At 48.4% G+C, this 19530-nt stretch overlaps 1 protein-coding gene across 1 annotated transcript; it reads left to right on the forward strand.

Moving 5' to 3' along the window:
- Window positions 1–5509: 5509 nt before the first annotated feature.
- On the forward strand, window positions 5510–18095 carry LIN28A (lin-28 homolog A). The gene is made up of 4 exons (XM_059137520.1): window positions 5510–5540; window positions 6004–6188; window positions 16274–16458; window positions 17230–18095. Exons 1-4 carry the CDS (start codon window positions 5510–5512, stop codon window positions 17447–17449), a joined length of 621 nt encoding a protein of 206 aa, XP_058993503.1. The 3' UTR covers window positions 17450–18095.
- The last annotated feature ends 1435 nt before the right edge of the window (window positions 18096–19530 follow it).

The following is a 19530-nucleotide window of genomic DNA, read 5'->3' on the forward strand; positions in this document are numbered from 1 at the left end:
GAACCTACGCAAGAGAAACTGGACAAAATACTTTAGATGTTTTTTGTGTTACTGTAATACCTTTGTCCAAAGAGCCCTTTTGGGGCACCTGGGTGGCTCAGTTGGTTGAGTATCTACCTTTGGTTCAGGTCAGGATCCCAGGGTCCTGGGATTAAGCCCCACATTGGGCTCTCTGCTCAGTGGGGAGCCTGCTTCTCCTTCTTTCTCTCTCAAATAAATAAATAAAATCTTAAAAAAATAAAAAACCCGGGACGCCTGGGTGGCTCAGTGGGTTAAAGCCTCTGCCTTTGGCTCAGGTCATGATCCCAGGGTCCTGGGATCGAGCCCCGCATCAGGCTCTCTGCTCGGCGGAGAGCCTGCTTCTTCCTCTCTCTCTCTCTGCCTGCCTCTCTGCCTACTTGTAATCTCTGCCTGTCAAAAAAAAAAAAAAATCTTTAAAAAAAAACAAAATAAAAAAAAATAAAAAGCCCTTTTTCTTCTTGCCTAGATATTATCATTCCCAGAAAAACACAAGAAACTTGTAATACTTAGCTATCTGAAGTCTTGTCTCCCTAATCAGACTGTAACTTGGAACACAGAGAATCAATCTTTCTTTCTTCTTCTTTCTCCTCCTCCTCATCCTTCTCCTTTTCCTCCTCCTCCTCCTTCTTCTTTTTAAAAATAAACTCTACCCTCAACATGGAACTTGAACTTAGGATCCCAAGCTCAAAAGCCACATGCTCGGGGCGCCTGGGTGGCTCAGTGGGTTAAGCCACTGCCTTCAGCTCAGGTCATGATCTCAGGGTCCTGGGATTGAGTCCCACATCAGGCTCTCTGCTCAGCAGGGAGCCTGCTTCCCTCTCCCTCTCTGCCTGCCTCTCCATCTACTTGTGATTTCTCTCTGTCAAATAAATAAATAAAATCTTAAAAAAAAAAAAAAGCCACATGCTCTACCAGCTGGGTGTTGTGGGCATGTTTCTGGTTTACATTTTGGGGGTACATTTTTGTTCATCTTATTACTTAGTGCATATTACTTATCTGATTCTTCCACTGAACTTGTGAGTTAACACATTGACTGGATCACAGTAGATATCTAATAAGTTTTCACTGAGTTAAGGACCCAAGAGAAGAAGGGTTTGGTCAGGAGTTCTCATCTCCACATAGAATCAACCCACTGGGGATGAAGAGCCAATTATGTTGAGAGCCATATGTCCCTTCCTAAAGCATCCTCTGCCTCTACATATGCAAATTTATGAGGTCCTGAGCATCTCCTGTGCTGCATTGTTTAGACTTGAGCGAGGTAATCCAGGGGAATAAATATTAGGAGTTATAATGATGTTTACTATTAAATTATTATTTAATTTAATTATTATTCTATTAAATTATTAATTATCAATTAATTATTAATTGTCAATACCATTAAAGTCAATTAAAGCTTATTCAGGACACTCTTCTTGAGCGTATTCTATGAGCTAGGCACTGTGCTGGGTACTGGTAAGGATGTAGGAGACAATGCAGAAAGAAAGAACACATGAAGGGCCCTAGTCCTAAGAAGTAAGTGACCCAGCAGGTTCTGGCTCATAGAGACAATTGTATGTACAGTAGCTATAATAATAGTCACAGTTTGGGGTGCCTGTGTGGCTCAGTAGGTTAAGCCGCTGCCTTCGGCTCAGGTCATGATCCCAGGGTCCTGGGATGGAGCCTCACATCGGGCTCTCTGCTTGGCGGGGAGCCTGCTTCCCCCTCTTTCTCTGCCTGCCTCTCTGCCTACTTGTGATCTTTCTCTCTGTCAAATAAATAAATAAAATTTTAAAAAGTCATAGTTTATATATTTTTTTAAAGATTTTATTTATTGGGCGCCTGGGTGGCTCAGTGGGTTAAGCTGCTGCCTTCGGCTCAGGTCATGATCTCAGGGTCCTGGGATCGAGTCCCGCATCGGGCTCTGCTCGGCAGGGAGCCTGCTTTCTCCTCTCTCTCTCTCTGCCTGCCTCTCTGCCTACTTGTGATCTCTCTCTCTGTCAAAATCTTAAAAAGATTTTATTTATTTATTTGACAGAGAGAGAGATCACAAGTAGGTAGAGAGGCAGGCAGAGAGAGAGGAGGAAGCAGGCTTCCTGCTGAGCAGAGAGCCAGATGCGGGGCTCCATCCCAGGACCCTGGGATCATGACCGGAGCCGAAGGCAGAGGCTTAATCCACTGAGCCACCCAGGCACCCCCATAGTTTATATTATTAAAAGCCATCACAGACACTGTTTTATTTTTATTTATTTTTATTTTTTTATGTATTTGACAGACAGAGATCACAAGTAGGCAGAGAAGCAGGCGGGGGTTGGGGGGAAAGCAGGCTCCCAGCTGAAGCAGAGAGCCCAATGTGGGGCTCAATCCCAGGACCCTAGGATCATGACCTGAGCCAAAGACAGAGGCTTTAACCCACTGAGCCATCAGGCGCCCCAGACATATTTTAAAAGCTTTACATGTATGATCTAACTTTATCCTCATAATAACTGTACGAGTTAGATATTCTCATTATTTCCACTGGACAGAGAGGGAAAATGAGGTGTAGAGAGGTTAAAAAATTTGCCCCACTTCACAGAATTGTGAAAGTAGACTCGACATTCAAACATGGGCAAGCTGATTCCAACACCTGTGCTTCTATTTTCTTATTAATTAGGAAAATAAATAAAAAACAAAGGTTAGTCTCTCTTCTACTTTGGTTTTCTTTTTTTTCCCCTGCTCTAGTTTCTTTTTTAAAAAATATTTTATTTTATTTTTTAAGACATAATTTTAAAAAAAGATTGTATCTATTTATTTGACAGACACAACAAGAAAGGGAACACAGGCAGACAGAGTGGAAGAGGGAGAAGCAGGCCTCCCACTGAGCGGGGAACCCCATGCGGGTATTGACAGGTGGTTCTATCCCTGGATCCTGGGTTCATGACCTGAGCCAAAGGCAGACATTTAATGTCTAAGCTACCCAAGCACCCCAGAGATTTTATTATTTTTTAAATATCTTTTATTTTTAAGTTATCTCTACACCCAATGTGGACCTGGTACTCACAACCTAGAGATAAACAGTTGGATGCTTTACTGACTGAGCCAGCCAGGTGCCCCTACTCTGGTTTCCTTTGAATCAGAAAATACCATCTCCTCTTTCCTCATCTTCTGTGGCCAAATGAACAGTTATATCCATTTTTCTGAAAGGGAGCTTGAGATACTTGCTCTGCTCTCACAGAGTCATATTGCTGGAAATGCCCTCTTTTTGTCATTCAAGAGAATGCCTTCGCTTGTTTCAAGTGTGTCAGCATCACTGAAGGGTTGAGAAGAATTAGGTTTTCTGAAAAGGACTTGGAGTGGGAAGTCAAGAAGGCGTTTTCAAAGCTGGGAGCTGGGAGCTAGGAGAAGCTTGCTTGGCCTTATTCAGCACCGTGGACAGGGCTCCTGGCACTCTCAGGACCTTGGACAGAGAGGCTGGTTGCGTTTGCCAAGGAAACAACTCTGATTAGTGAGCCGACCAAGTGAAACCAAACCGCGAAACTCTTTTTTCCATCTTTTCAGCTAGACCTCAGTCACCTGCTCTTGGATCTTAAGGACAGAGATGCAGGGAGTGCATTATATTTTAAAGGCGCTAGTAACGAGGGGAGATAAGATTCTGAGGTGGGGAGGATTATATAAATACAAATGGCTTTGGCTGATGTAAGGTTCTCAGTTGGGAGTGGGGCACTGCTAATGACATTTGTTAATCATATGTATTTTTTAGGCGGAGTAGCAAAAGGCCGCGGTTGTCCTCTTTATCACCCAATGTCCAATTCACCATCCCTTACACTCAAGTTTTAGTCTCTTGAAGAGCATTCCATGTAGAAAAGAGAAAAAATAATCTCTCCACAGACCCTTGCTCTTCTTTCCTTTCCCTACCCCCACTCATTCCCTCTCTCTTTCTCAAATACACATGTGGGGGCGCACGCGCGCGCGCGCACACACACACACACACACACAGGCTCAGGGTGGGAAGCGCGAGAGGTTCTGCACAGTTGGTGGAGAAGACTGAATTCCCAGCAAGCGGATGCCCCCGAAAGCAGGCTCTGTCTCTTTAAATGGGTTGTAGCAGTGGGGGAGGGGAACTGGCCGGAGCTGGCATTGTCCAGTTTGAACTGAGCACCGGAAGTGAAGGGGCAGGGCCAGGGCCGTGCACTGAGCCCCCGGCCATTGTCCATCTCCGACCAGGGCACTAGCCACCCCCTTGACCAACCCTCTTTATTTCTTAGAAAGGGAGGCTACCTCTTCGAGTAAGGAGATCCTATACTTCAGTTCCCCCACCAACCACACTCCTTGTGGGGGGAAGCACACTTTAAGGTGGGACTCTGAAAAGACGAGGGTCCGGGAACCCAGGAGTGTCCGGAATACTGGAAGAAATGCCTCCATCCACCTACCCACCTAGTCCCTCTCCCGCGGATAGGGTCGCGTTTGGGATGGAGACAGGATGAGGACAGCTGGATGAGGGAGGAACACTTTTGGATTCCTCCTGCTCGCCCAGGAAGCACCACGTGGAATCAGTTTTAGACACAGATTTGGAAGGAAAGGATTTTTTACACAGAATCAATTAGGAGCACTTTGAGATATCTAGAGAAACAGTCGAAACTCAGGGAGGCAGAGACATTCAGTGAGTCAGAGACAGCCCCTTTCGAGGAAGCGCCTTGGTCAGGACTGGAGATCAGCCCTGCTGCGTCTCCGCCCCCCCCCCCCCCCCCCCGCTTCCCCATCCCAGGCTTCCTAATGTCCTGAACTCCAGGTCTATCTAAGCACACGGGGGTGGGGGGTGAGAGCGGGTCAGCGCCAAGCAGCCGGGTCAGCTCGGAGGCCTGAAGGGGAAGGGAGGGGGAGGGGCGCTCAAGAGCTGGGGGAGGGGGAGGGCTCATCCATTTCTCCCTTGACAGGTGGTTTGAGTCTCTGATTGGCCAGGGCTGCCAGGCTCACACCTCCCTCCCCCAACTCTCTGGAATGTATAATTATCTGCGCGGGGGGTGGGGGTGGTGTGTGAGTGTGTGTGGGAGCAGTCACATGGTTTTAGAACTACCCCCCTCCATAAGCCCCCCACCTGTATGCTGCTTTGGGGGGCCCCCACTAAGTCGTTAAAGTGCAGGATTCCAAATTCCGGGGTACTCAAGACTTCTAGAGCTGACGGCCCCCATCTCCAGATGTGTGTGTGTGGGGAGGGGGTGTCAAACCTCAAGGTTCTGAGAAGAGACACCCCAGAGGTGTCAGAGACCACAACGATGGGGGAGGGCCGGAGCTGGAGCCAGAGGGAAAGGGAGGGGAAAGAAGAGGGAGGGGAGGGGAGGGGGCTGCCCGCGGGGGGTTGGGTCATTGTCTTTTAGAATTTGGGAGCCTTTGAAAAGCCGTGGGCCCTCCCACCGCTATTGTGCTGGGGAAGATGTAGCGGCCTCTTCTCCGAGCCACCCCTTTGCCTCCGGACTTCTCTGGGGCCAGCAGCCACCCGACCAGGGGCCCGGGGCCGTGGGCTCAGCCGACTACCATGGGCTCTGTGTCAAACCAGCAGTTTGCAGGTTCGAGCTCGGGACTTACTGGGGACACCTTAGGCTTCAGGGGCGCCCAGGAGCCACATAAAAGGGAGGTGGGGAAATGTCCTCCAGACTGGCCGAAGGACCCTAAGTCTGTGCGGCCTCCTGCCTCAGGGGCCATTTCTGGACCAAGGAACCCTGGTGTCCCCGTGGCGTGCACACCGAGGCTACAGGGGCGGAGGGAGAGAAGAGGAGGGGCCTGTCCGGCCATCTATCCCCGGGCAACGTGTTGTGGGAAGAGGAGCAAAACTTTTGGGGCAACACTCGCTTAAGTGTAAGCTTGGGGAGCGCGGGAGGCGGCCAGGACATTTCTTTCCTCGCCAGGTGGTTGGTAGCTGCAGCCACCTGGGTGCCCATCCGCGGGCTGGACACTCGGGTATCCCTGCTGGGTCTCGAGAACACCCTCCGATTCCGTGGCCCCCCAGTTGAGCGTCCTCCCAACCTCCAGGTGGCTGCGCCAAGGCGCCGGAGGAGGCGCAGGAGGACGCCGCCCGGGCGGCCGAGGAGCCGCAGCTGCTGCACGGTGCCGGCATCTGTAAGTGGTTCAACGTGCGCATGGGGTTCGGCTTCCTGTCCATGACCGCCCGCGCAGGGGTCGCGCTTGACCCCCCGGTGGATGTCTTTGTGCACCAGGTGAGACAGACGCTGGGAACTTCGCCGGGGGAAGGGGATGTTGGCGCGCATATTCAAGGTTGGGCGGACAGACTCGGCTGTTATATTGAGGGAGATCGTGGGCCCTCATTGTGCGCTCCCATCTGTGTCGTGGCACCCCAGTCCTGAGTCCCCATTAACTCCAACGGGACCGGGAGGGTTGCTGAGTCTATGAACAGTACCCCTAACCTTTCCCGGAACCTTTCTGGCTTACCACGTGTCTGTTACCTCTTTCCCTTGGGAAGGGGGCAGGGGGCAGGGAGGTGACCCCATGTGGCAGAAACTAAGGTTGTATTGTGCTTGCCGGTGGGGGGAGGGCGAGCAGGCCGGCCAGGGAAGCACATGCCCCGTTCAGGGCCTTGAGCGCCCAGCGTCTTTGACTAAAGTGTGAATGGAGCTCTCTGGCGGGAGAGAGGCAGGCAAACCTCTCTGGGATCAAGCAGGGGTAAAGCTGAGAAGTCAGCTGGGTCTCCTCACCCAGGTGGTCACCCAAAACTCAAGCCCTGGGGCCTTAGTGAGTTTGGCCGATCCTTGAAGACTCTGGGAACCTGAAACCTCTTCCAGCGTACCCATCTCAGGCACATAATTAACCTATTGGGCTTTGGCCGTGGAGTTCCACCAGGAAGGAAAACCGGAGTCCAGGCCTTAGATTCCTAGTCCGGGCTGGGAGGGAGTTAGGTCACAACCCCAAGTTCTCAGTTAAAGCAAGGCAGCCCAGTGGGGGTGAAATTCAGTGTCGCAGGGCAGGGGGTGGAGGAGTCTAGCCTCTGGACCTATTCTCTGCTTGGCATTTATGGCCCCAGACGGCCATTGATTGCTGTCCTAACATTCCAGCCTCGAACAAGGAGCCAGAGACTTCAGGTTCCCCTCCTCCCCGGCTTCCTCTTCCTTTCACCCCCTCCTGTATATCTTAGAAGTGTTCCGGTGGTCCTGGGACACCAGCCACCCATAACAACCACGGAAAGGAAGTTGCTGTTAGAGTCCCTTCCACCTTCGGAGGTTTGGTGTGGGACGTGGAAGAGAAATTGATCATCTCGGGTCCAGTAGGTTGACACCCAGACCGGGCAGGGAGGGGTTACTTCGGAGAGGTTGGCTTTAGGAGCCTGGGGGGAGGGGAAAGGAGGATGTGGGGATTAAGGGTTGGAGCCTCAGGGATGGTATTCTGGAGGGGGAGGGGTGGAGAAGGGAGATCCTGGGTGGACTGGTGGGAGGCTGCCAGGAAGTCTCCCGAGCGTGCTCTTCCACGCGAGGACACGGAGTGGGGAGATGGAGGAGTGCCGGGACCCAGTTCATGTTGGGGTACTTCACGGGGAGGGGGGGGTCACTGGGCTACTGGAACATCTGCCCTGCCGGGTGGGTACGCCGCAGCTTACTTTCCCACCTCCTGGCTGCGTCCAGTATCTCCTCCCACCCTTTACCCCCACCCCCAACCACCCGACAACTTGTTCAGGCTTTGCCCCCAACTCCCTGTCTCATTTACATATGTGAATGATAACCCACAGGAAGTAATTGCGGGAGAATGAAGGGAATTGGCCTCTTTAGATCTATTAAATCACTTTATTACAGGAACCAGCTTTGAATGGCCCTCCTCAGCGGGGTAGCCAGCTCTCCCACTTTCCCATTTATCTGATCACAAAGAGATTAAAATCTCTTGGTCTGGAGATGGACTGGACAGCTTCCCCAATTTTGGGAGGCTTGGAATTAAAGAGACCCAACATTTTCTTGCGTCCCTTCCAAAGGCTGCCAAATAGGGGCTGGAAGGAATGTAGCCCCTCATCTGGGGTTCGTTAGTGCTGTCCAGTCCCAAGGAAGGTGTTCCTGAACAGATGAATCTGTGCCCCAATTCACTTAACATTGGGATCAAAAGCAGTTGGAAAATACTGAATTTTCTAGAGGAAAGCCAGGATCTTCAGGTTTGGGGAGTGGAAACTGCATCAAGCTCCTTTAAATGGGTCATTTGGGAGATAATCTTGGATTTCAGGGTCTTGGAATGTCCAGGGACATGCCACTGTTGAGTAAGTTATCAAGAGGGAGTTGAGCAGGGAGAAGGAATCAAGAATTTGTCTTCTAAATGCCCTCTACCAACAGTCACAGAGGACAATGAGTGGAAATTCCCTGAACCTTACCTGGTAGGATAGCGTGCTGCCCGGGCTCGGGTTGATCCTCAAACCCTACGACAGCAGTAGACTGGTGATTATAGTCCCTGCACTTGAGAAATCTGAACTATTTCTTTGGGGATCTAATGTAGAGTAGATTCAGGACAGTCCCTAAAGATTGTTCTGTGGAAGGAATGTGTTCCCGTGTTCCCAAAGTCTGGGTATTGGGGGGGGGGCAGCTGAGAAGGGGGTAAGGCTGCTCTCTTTAGGAAGAAAACCTCCCCTTCTTTGGCTGCTGGTGGTGGGTATCCTGGAGCCCGAGATGATGAGAAGGATAATTGTCCCGTTAAATGTCTGCCAGGGGAGAGGGTCAGGAAGCCCCTTTCTAAGAAAGGAAAAGAGGGGAAAGCAATTTAATATTTTCTTTTCCTTTCCAAGGTTGGGCTTATTTGGTTTCTAGCACTATTCACGACTGTTCTTGTGCTCCCTCTCAAAACAATTCAGGCCTCCCCAGGAGTAGAGGAGTAGGAAAGAAAACCTCCCCTTACCCTTAAAAAAAAAAAAGGTAAAAGAGATTTCTCTAAACGACACTTCTGTTCAGACACATCTTTAGATCCAGAACCTCTGCTTAACCATGTGTTTAGGAGAATTTAAGAATCATAGTATTGGCAGATGGCCCGCCCTTAAATTAAGGTTTCTCAACCTCAATTGACATATTTTGAGGAAGATAACCCTTTGCTCAGAGCATCCCTTGGTTGTGACAACTAAAAACATCTCCAGACCATGCCGTCCCAGAGGCAGAATCCCCCCTCAGGTGAGAAATAGTTACACAGGGAAAGCAGGAGCAAGAAGCCACAAAGTTGTTTAAGATTCACCAAGAATTTTGAGATCTTCATAGCTATTGTAAGAGTTTTGGCTTAACTCATGTTTCCTGTGGCTCAACTCCCAAATCCGCAAGATTTGTAGAAATTGGAGCACCAGAAAAGGCTCCCTGCTTACTCTACAGTTCTTCAGATCCCAACTATGTCTGAGATGGCTTTCTAGCTAAAAAGCGGCATTGGAAGGCCTGAGGCAAAAGAAGAGCCCCAAGCTGACTAAGGGACCAAGTTTTGGGTTAGGAGAAAAAATTTCAATACTGAAGCCACGTGGCTTGCTTTTTCTGCAAAGGCTGAGTGGGAGAGCTACCTCAGGCGGGGTCTGGATTAGGACTCCTGGGTGCTGGGGTTGGAGAGGGGAGAATGTAGAGATATTTCCCACCTGCTTTATAACTTTACTGGTGCTTCTGATTACTCACCTCATATCTAGTTAGTGATGTGCTTGTCTTACCTCTCCTCTAACTAACCTGTAAGCTCTTCTAAAGAGTGGGACTAGCTAGCTGTCTGGTTAGTTTCTTCCTATTACACTAGTATGGGCTTGGTGGGCAGAAGGAATGCCTGTGAAGAAAGAAGGAGCTCCTAAATCAGGAGGACAGTAACAGTTTGGGGTCCCTGTCAGCAGAGATCTTCCTCCAGAGAAAAAGATTGGAGATAAGGGAGGGTGTGTTATGCTGATAACTGCTCTTTCGGAACTGAGGTCTGAAATAGGGTTGGGCTCTGAGGGGCATGGTGAAAGCTGGTGGCTTGAATGTCACAGTGTGGAGACCCAGATGGGATCCTCTGGTTTCTGCTTGTGGACTGGAAGCCACAAGTTTGGTCATTCCGTAGTTCTTCATCTTAACCAGACAAATCAGATTTTTTAAAAACTAAGTGAATCACCCTAATTTTCAGAAAGTTGGTAGAGGTTAGTTTGAGCATTATGGGATCTTCTCGGGTCTCTCTTTCTGAAGAGACATGCTTTCTAGACAGTGTCCCAAGGAAAGGCTGTGCCACGATCCTGAGTGAGCTTTCAATCTGAGAAACTTGTCACCTTTCAGCTGGTAAGTGGTTTTTAGTGACTTTCCCCAGGGCAAGGTTGTTTCTTGAACATTCCTAATCAAACCACCCTACTAGAATTGCCTGTTTTGGGGGGGCGTAGGCGGGAGCTGCTCTAGGGAAAGCCTCCACCCTCCCTTCTTCCTGCAGGCAAGAGTAACAGTTACTATCTCTATGAAGTCTGGGGTCAGGTGGTGTGGGGGAGGAGGAGAAAATTTTCAGGGATAGTACCTCGTGTGTACAAACTCACTTAAAATGATCTCAGCTTGGAGTTACTTAATTCAAGCAGGAACTCAAATTCCAAGAAGAATAAGTGAACAACTAGGTTTCTGGCTGAAAACTCCAGGACCCTTTCTCCTGCACCCCTTGGGTGGATGGGGGCCTGGTGAGAAGTCAGTTCCCTATCCTTGAAAGTGTGATCCCCTTGAAACGCTTTCCTGAGGACAGACGATTACTGACTGCCCCAGGAGTTGGGGAGATAAGGCTTCGAGGTTCCTCTGGCTGTTCCTTCAGTCTCCCGCTCTGGCTTTCAGTGCAGACAGGCTGCTGAACAGCGCCATCTGGTGGAGAACGCAGGAGCTGGGGTCCCCGCTGCATCTGAGCGGAGGTGCCATGTGGGGGCTGTCCCTGTGTGGGCAGCCTTTAGTTCTGGCTGATCTCTTTCCTCAACCCTCTCTGACACCTCATCAGACAAGCTGTTTCAGGTAGAACCGGTTGGTTTCCCAGCCCCTACCAAGCCCTACCTTCAGGAATGAAGCTCAGGTAGGAGGACTATGATGACACCTCAGGACTGAGTCCTTTCTTTCATTGGCTTCCTTTACTTCTGGTTCAGAAAGTTCTAGAATATGTATGTGTGATTTTTTTTTTTTTAAAGATTTTATTTATTTATTTGACAGAGAGAAATCACAAGTAGTCAGAGAGGCAGGCAGAGAGAGAGAGAGAGGAGGAAGCAGGCTCCCTGCTGAGCAGAGAGCCCGATGCGGGACTCGATCCCAGGACCCTGAGATCATGACCTGAGGCGAAGGCAGCTGCTTAACCCACTGAGCCACCCAGGCGCCCTGTATGTGTGATTTGCATTATACTGCATAGCACTGGCTGGAGGGTCAGGCTAGTGGGCATCAGAGCACCTCTGTGGCTCACTGAATTTGGACGATATACTTCCCTTCTTTGCTTCCCTGATCTCAGTGGTAACATGGGGTGATTATGAGGCCTACTTGGCAGACTTGGTATAAGGGGTTAAGTGCTTAGAGCTCTCCTTAGCTTTTAGTAAGCATGAGTAAATATCAGTGACTTTGGGTAGTGGGGAACTTGGGTTATTCCCCAACGTTTGTGTACCGCTAGGTGGTTAGGGCTGAGGGAATAGACAGCACACTAGACAGTCTTTTGCTGGAATGGCCCTGAGAGCTGCAGAAAAACCAGGAACTCCTGTCATGCTTGCCTCCCTGAAACCAAAGCAAGTTTCCTTGAAATTCTGCCTGCTGCTTCTGTAGAAGGGAGCAGTGCGGCTAAACATGGGCATTGTTGGAGCTGGTGATAAAGGGGGTGGCCTTGCTTTTACAAATGGTTAAAAAAAAAAAAAAAAACCATGTATGTCCGACCTTCAGAGAGCAAGTTCCAGGGAAACTCAAGTGTCCTTTTTACTCCACCCCATTCTCTGAATGACAGAGAATGTCACTCCTTTTATGTGAACTGCCGAAGCCCCAGATTGATGCTGGGGCTGGAGTGTTTGAAGAGTGGAAGGTTAGTGGAGACAGTGGTGAGGTATTAAGAAGGAAGCAGAGGGTCTAAATATTGAATTGGCCTGAGCCCTTCCCTGCCACCCAAAAGAAATGCCATCCTCCCCAGTGCAATGGGTCCCCTGGGAACTGCCCACCCTCCTTCGCCGAACAAACTAGGTAAGGAAGATGGGAAGGAAGCCTGTCTCCCTCCCCCACCCCAACTTTTCAAATAATTGATCAGAATAAATAATCCTCATTCAGGTTCCTGCATAAAGGATTTGACCAGAGGCGAGGGTTAGGGGGGCAGGGGTCCTGTGTAGTTCTGTCCCTGTAAGGCTGGGATGGCAGGTCGGGAAGAAGGAAGGATGGCTACTACTGGTGGTGACTTTGGCAGACCCAGCCGACTTGACTGGGGAAGAAAGGTGTCTCTCCATTTCTCTCCGTGACCATAACCCCAACGTGGAGAGGAAGGAACTGATGAATGTGGTGAATGTGGGGTGGGGGTGGGGGGTTCGGAGCTGCAGCCTCAGGAACTCCAGGAATCTGACCACCAGAACCAACCAGTGTCAACTCTTTGTTTCCTGGGGCTGGGCTCTATTGGGGGAGCTCAAGCCTTACCCCTCCCCCCCCCAGCCTTTTCTTTTTTTGGAGGGGATGGGGAGAGGGGCGGGGCCCTGCTTTGTGTGTGGTTGGGGGTGGGGTGGGGGTGGTAGCAAGAATTTCAGGCTCCTTTCTGATGCAGGCCCTGTGAGGCCAGCTCAGTGGGGCAGCACGGTGATTACCTATCTGATAAGAGAGGAATTCAAACTATGTGTTGTAGAAAGGGGCGGGGTGGGGGGGCAGGGAGCCACCCCTGGAGACCACCAGTCTAAATCTTGACCAGCTATGGTAAGGTGCCTGCAGGGTTATTTTTTGTTTTGTTTTGGCTTTTTTTTTTTTTTTTTTTAACTTTTGAGATCTTACAGACCTCAGATCCTCCAATCCTGGGGAGTGGATGACCCAAGAGTACCAGGCAGTTTTCACATTGCCCCCACTGGTATTGTCTTGTTCTCCCAGTAAACCTAGGAGGTGTAAATAGATTTTTTTTTTTTCCGAGTTTCTGTAGTTATAAAAACCAGAGTTAAAATTTTGAGACTCCTGATAACTTGGTTCTCATTGTAACCCTGCCCTGTTCTAGTCTGAAGGGGTTGATGATAATTTCCGCTCACTGAGGATTTGTGTGTACAGGCTCTGTGTTAACTACTCTTCATGCACAAAACCTCAGAGCTCCTCTATAAAATTACTTTTTGCTCCATTTTATAGGTCAGCACAGAAAGGGAATAACAGGCCCTCAGATTCCAAACCCTTGTTGTTAAACACTTATCTGCTCTACCATCACAACTGGAGCTAGGAGTGTCCCAGCCTCGCAGCCCACTAAGCAAATGGGAGGACCTGGGCTTGTACCTCTTGGCAGATTGGCTTGTCCTAGCTGAGTAAGAAACAAGTCAAATGTAACTTACATCAGAGTTGTTTTGGTGCAACAGCATTCGCCTTTCTGCATTGTTTTTATTTCCTGCTTTGACTCTCTGCCCCTGCCCTCACTTCAACCTTGGGGGAGGGGAGCCGTCCGCCTGTCCCAGGCTGTTCCTGTGGGAAGGAAAAGAAGGGAGAGGCTATTCCTATGATGGAACTGGGGGAACAAAAGCTATAGATAATAATACATGAAATATTAGCTGAGCACATTCTTGATGTTTCCATACCCACATAATCTTCATTAGAAGCTTAGTTGGGTAATGTACCTATTACTACAGTCTCTGAAGGAACTGAGGGCCAAAGGTGAACGATTGACTTAGGTCATGCAGCCAACAGTTGGTAAAACCAACATTTCAGGAACTACGGTGTGTAGCTCTCAGGCTTAGGCTTTTTGCTGGTGATCCCAGTGGGACCTTTGTCTTCAGAAATGCCATCTGAATTAAAACAATTTAAACGATGGATAAATTGGGGATCCCATCTGGCTAGAGAACATGTTGCCCCTAAGGCCCAAGTCCCAGTTTGAAATATTCCTCCTACCAACCACCACCTGCGTAACATAATGTTCCTTATTCAAGCTCCCGCAAGCCAAGACTGGGTGCAGTGGTCTTTTTGCTTCTCTGAACCCTATTTTCGATGACTGCACTTTGTTGACATTTGATACACTCTTTGGATGTTTGACCGAAATGGAGTAAGCTATCATGAAGTCTGTCCTGGGGAGGGTATGGGAGAGGGGGGTCACCTCCACCAGCATGGAGATGTTGATGTATTAAGTGGCAAGACTGTGAGCTTTAAACGGGGAACCCTGGGTTTTTCCTGACCCTGTTATTGTCGCTCAGCTATGTGAGAACTCCCAATAATGGTATAAACATGGTGTTTTAATGGGATTGTTTCAAACATTCTGGATCTTTTGATCTTTTTTTCCTTCACCCAGTAGTATCTGGTCATCTGTTCAAGTCAAATAATTCAGATTTATTTACCTCTTGGTTCATAGCAAGTTTTATCAGTCTATCTCTTGACTTTCACAAGGTGTTTATTTTTTGTTTTTTTTTTAACACTTTGATTTTAAACCCTCTGGAATATATTTTGCATAAATGAGATAGACAATATAGAAGTCTTGCTCAATATCCAAAATGGGTAGCTAATATTCTCAATAGTTTGAACTGTTTTCTTCACCTGTTGATTTTTCTATATACACTTGGGTCTCTTGGACTAAACTTACTGATCCATCTGCATGGGTCATACTGTCTTTTCCCTTGACCTTGCAGGAACATTACATTGATAGAATTCCAGACTTGGAAGAAGGTTGCAAGAATAATCCTGAGAACGCCCCATAGGACCTTTACCCAGATTAAGCAAGTCTTTTTTTTTTTTTTTTTTTTTAAAGATTTTATTTATTTATTTGACGGAGAGAGATCACAAGTAGGCAGAGAGGCAGGCAGAGAGAGAGAGGAGGAGGAAACAGGCTCCCTGCTGAGCAGAGAGCCCGATGCGGGACTCGATCCCAGGACCCTGAGATCATGACCTGAGCCGAAGGCAGCGGCTTAACCCACTGAGCCACCCAGGCGCCCCAGATTAAGCAAGTCTTAATATTCTGTCGCATTTGCCTTGTCATTCTTCTTGTACAGATACACTTTTTGGCTCCTTTTTTTTTTTTTTTTTTTAAATTAACATACAATGTATTATTAGCCCCAGGGATACAGGTCTGTGAATTGCCAGGTTTACACACTTCACAGCACTCACCATAGCACATACCCTCCCCAATGTCCATAACCCCACCACCCTCTCCCCCCCCACACCCCCAACCCTGTTTGTTTTGTGAGACTAAGAGTCTCTTATGGTTTGTCTTTTTGGCTCCTTAATCATAAGATACATCAGGCACCTTTATTGCTAAATATTTCAGTGTGTATCTTGGAAACTAGGGTCATTCCCTTTCACAATCTCAGTACAAAGATAAAAAAAAACCCTGGGCATTAATATTGAAACATTTGTCTGTATTCCATATGTAAATTTTGTGAGTTGTCAGAATGGGTTTTTTGCCCTGTTTCAGGACCCAGTCCAGGAGCATGCATCCCACTTAATTGTCCTATACTTACTCAAACTTTGTTTTTCACACCTCAATATTTTTAAAGTGTACAAGGCTGTGTTATATTTTACAGTTTTGTATTTGTTTATTTTCCCTTCCTCTCTTCTTCCTTTCCTCTCTCCTCTCCCCTCCCTCTCTGCCTCTCTCCCTTCCTTCCATCTCTAAGCCCATCATGGGGCTTGAACTTATGACCCCAAGATCAAGAGCCACACAGTCCACCTCCTGAGCCAGCCAGGCGCCCCTATTTGTTGATTTCTTTTTTTTTTTTTAATTAATTTATTTATTTGACAGAGAGAGCGATCACAAGTAGGCAGAGAGGCAGTCAGAGAGAGAGGAGGAAATAGGCTCCCTGCTGAGCAGAGAGCCCAATGTGGGCCTCGATCCGAGGACCCTGGGATCATGACCCGAGCTGAAGGCAGAGGCTTTAACCCACTGAGCCACCCAGGCGCCCTATTTGTTGATTTCTTATGAATGCTAAGTTTAAGAACTTCCCATCTGTTCTATTTTAGTTTAAATGAGAATAACTACCCTACCCAAAATATTACGGCATCTGTTTATGTAATGATTGTTCTTTGTTCATGTAACATAGATCTCTTGTTCTTAACTGTGGTGGCTCTTTTGATTGACGTTTTCTTTACAGAAAACATGGAAATATTACATTTCTTCTTCATACTCTACAAGAATGTGTGTGTGCATTTTTTTGGTGTTAGAATGGAGACTAATATTAAATCATGTTTCCCTTCCCCAGAGCAAGCTGCACATGGAGGGCTTCCGGAGCCTGAAGGAGGGTGAGGCAGTGGAGTTCACCTTTAAGAAGTCTGCTAAGGGCCTAGAATCCATCAGGGTCACCGGCCCTGGTGGGGTGTTTTGTATTGGGAGTGAGAGGCGGCCCAAAGGGAAGAACATGCAGAAACGCAGATCAAAGGGAGACAGGTATGAAGGCGGAGACAGGTATGAAGGCCCCTTGAAAGGGGAGTGCTCTCCCGATCTAGCCCCTTTCTTGGACCAGGACACCAAAGAACAAAATGAAGCAACAATTTGGGTGTTGGGTTTCTGCCTTAGGGTGTGGGAGGTGGGGAGAGGGCTGTAGGTGAGAAGGGCACTTGATAACCTAGCTCTTTGACTTGACAAGTAATTTTGCTTTGTGAGCTCTTGCCTCCATGGTTAATTAGGGGTAGTGATGCTGGCCTTATTGATTATTTTAGAAGCAAAGGAGACCACGAATGTGAAAGTCTAAGTGCTGGGGACAAACTGGTGTATGTCCCTGTTGCTTCTTCTAGATCTCTCCCAAGTGGCTGGTTTCTTTTGTCTTCCCTGTGTCCTGGAGCAGACCATATAGTCTGAGTCCTTTAATTATCTCTCTTTTTTAGTGAAGGACAGGTACCACTTCTTAAGAGTAGCATCTTAGGTAGGTAGCATCTTACCTATCTTCCAAATTGCAATTCCTAATTGGGGTCCATGATTTCCATTGATATTTCAGTATTTGCAGGTTGACCTGAATCTGAAGATACCATCTAGACAATTACAGATTTGGGAAGAACTTGGAAGTATCAGTCGTGGTCATATTCTTCCTTTTCTAAGTGGGGAAATGAGTTTCCAGGAAGGGGAGTGATAGAGTAATTGAACAGAGCCCAGGTGTCCTCACTCAGAGGTAGACTTGTGCTCTAGCTCCTTTCTCAACTTTCCCGTCCTGCTCTGTACCAGGTGCTACAACTGTGGAGGTCTAGACCACCATGCCAAGGAATGCAAGCTGCCACCCCAGCCTAAGAAGTGCCACTTCTGCCAAAGCATCAGCCATATGGTGGCCTCGTGTCCCCTGAAGGCCCAGCAGGCACCCAGCTCACAGGGAAAGCCTGCCTACTTTCGGGAGGAAGAAGAAGAAGAGATCCATAGCCCTGCCCTGCTCCCAGAGGCCCAGAATTGAGCTACAGTGGGTGGGGGCAATTCTTTTGCGGATCAGGAAGTTTTGAGGAGGAGGCAGCAATCGGCAGAGTGGAGAAAGTGGGGGCAGGGCGGGTAGGGGGCAGCTGGCTCTGCCGTGCATCTCAGGCCGGGGTCCACAGCATCACCCCCTCTTCCCTCTTGGCGCAGGGTAGGGGGGAAGGGGTGAGGCCAATGAACTCCAACCGTGCTCTATCCAGATGCTCTCGAGGGTTTTGGAGAAAATCCTTCCCTGTGTGCTTTATCTGAGTGTCCACCCCCGGATCTCCAACTTTGGAACGTGGCCTGGAGAGGGAAATGGTTTTCCTTTTGAAGAAGGAGATGTAATAATAATTTTTCCCATGCCAGAATGTAGAGATTAAGCATGAGACCAGATTGATGGGCCCAACCCACGAACCACTACATTCTGTGGGCAGGAGTCTCTTGGGGGTAAGGCAGGGTTTTTCCACATCTTGTCTCGTAACCCACTGTTGGGATATAGGGTGCCGAGGACTGTCTCAAGCAGTGGGTTGTGACAGTAGCCACAGGATGGTTGGGGGAACGGCCACAGACCTACTGTTCCTAAGCAGACTCCCACCCCATTCCGGGCCAACAGAATTTTATTTATTTGCTCCCATGGATAAGCGCACCTTGGGCCCCACTTTCTCCAGGATGCCAACTGCACTAGCTGTGTGCGAATGACGTATCTTGTGCATTTTAACTTTGTTTTCGTAATATAAATATTCTGGTTTTGTATTTTTGTGTATTTTAATCTTAAGGCCCTCATTCCTGCACTGTGTTCTCAGGTACATGAGCGATCTCAGGGATAAGTCGGCAGCAGCTCCGGGTCTACACAGCAGGAATGTTTGCTGTTTGAGCACCAGGGCGAACATCTAGTTGGAGTGCATAGCCTATTGAACTACCTCACTTTTGGCAATTAGAGCTGGCTTTTCTGCCATAGTGTTCTCTTGAAACCCCTCTACCTTCAGTGATCCGTGGGAGACTAGGTTTTAACTCTGTTTCCCCATGACTTGACCTCCTGCTTTAAGATTGGAAATTGGTCTGAACAGGAAAAGATGGTCCAGGAAGTAGTATTAGGAGAGGCTGCACCAGCTGAAGGGTGCCGAGGGGAAGCCCAGATTAGTTGTCTATACGTGTGATAAGGGATTCCTGTTCCAGATTTCTAATCCCAGGGGACAGGACTCACTTTACATACCAGATGCATCCTCTACTGGATTGGGGCTAGGCCTACCATGCACAACAGGGTGTATGTGTGTGAGTGTGTGTGTGCACATGCGTATTTTAAAATGAGTTGGTAAGGTTGGGTTTAAGAATAATAACTCTGGACCCATCTTGAGCTGCCCAGGGATGGGTGTGTGAAGCAAAGGCTAAATTTCTTAACCTTTATAAATTCTGGGCTTTTCTTGCTGGCTTCCAGAGATTCCATAAGCCATGGCTTCTTCGAGGTGCCCAGAGCCAGTGCCATGCCCTGCTGTAGCAGTGATAGTGTCGTGGTAGCTAAAGGAGAAAAGGTTTTATTTACATGCTGTGAGTTCACCACAAACCTACCTCACTGTTGAAACGGGGCAAATGCAATAGAACGCATTGGGTGATGTGTGTCTGATCCTGGGTTCTTGTCTCCCCTGCTCGTTGCCCCCCCCCGCCCAGTTACCTTATTTGTCTGGGTTTCGTAGGACTTCACTAATAGCAGATTGGGTGATTGCTAGGTGGCCTGGTTTGTGTAAATAGAATGTGTTGGTCTTCTCCATGTTCTTTTGGGGTTTTATTGTTTACAAACTTCTCTTTGTATTGAGAAAAATAGCCAAAGCATCTTTGACAAAAGTTCTGCACCAGGAAAAGAATCTGGAACATCGCTTGGTGATCCTCTGGAAGCGTGGCAGTCTTAAACCAGCCTTTCTTTTGTGTTCCCTTCCCCTATTTCCTATTTTGGGCCAGATCTTCTGTTAAAAACCTGACTCCTACCCTACCCCTCATTTATCTCCCCTCCCCCCAGAAGCCCCCACACATACACATTTCCATCTGGTAGAAGCGAAGAACACTTCCTCCCTTGTTCCCAATCTCCTG

The sequence above is a fragment of the Mustela lutreola genome, chromosome 10, assembly GCF_030435805.1.
Source record: "Mustela lutreola isolate mMusLut2 chromosome 10, mMusLut2.pri, whole genome shotgun sequence".
NCBI lineage: Eukaryota > Metazoa > Chordata > Mammalia > Carnivora > Mustelidae > Mustela > Mustela lutreola.

Coding starts and splice junctions, on each gene's coding strand:
- LIN28A (XM_059137520.1), top strand. CDS start 5,510: ATGGGCTCTGTGTCAAACCAGCAGTTTGCAG. Junction 5,541..6,003: donor GTCAAACCAGCAGTTTGCAG/GTTCGAGCTCGG, acceptor CCCAACCTCCAG/GTGGCTGCGCCAAGGCGCCG. Junction 16,459..17,229: donor CGCAGATCAAAGGGAGACAG/GTATGAAGGCGG, acceptor GCTCTGTACCAG/GTGCTACAACTGTGGAGGTC.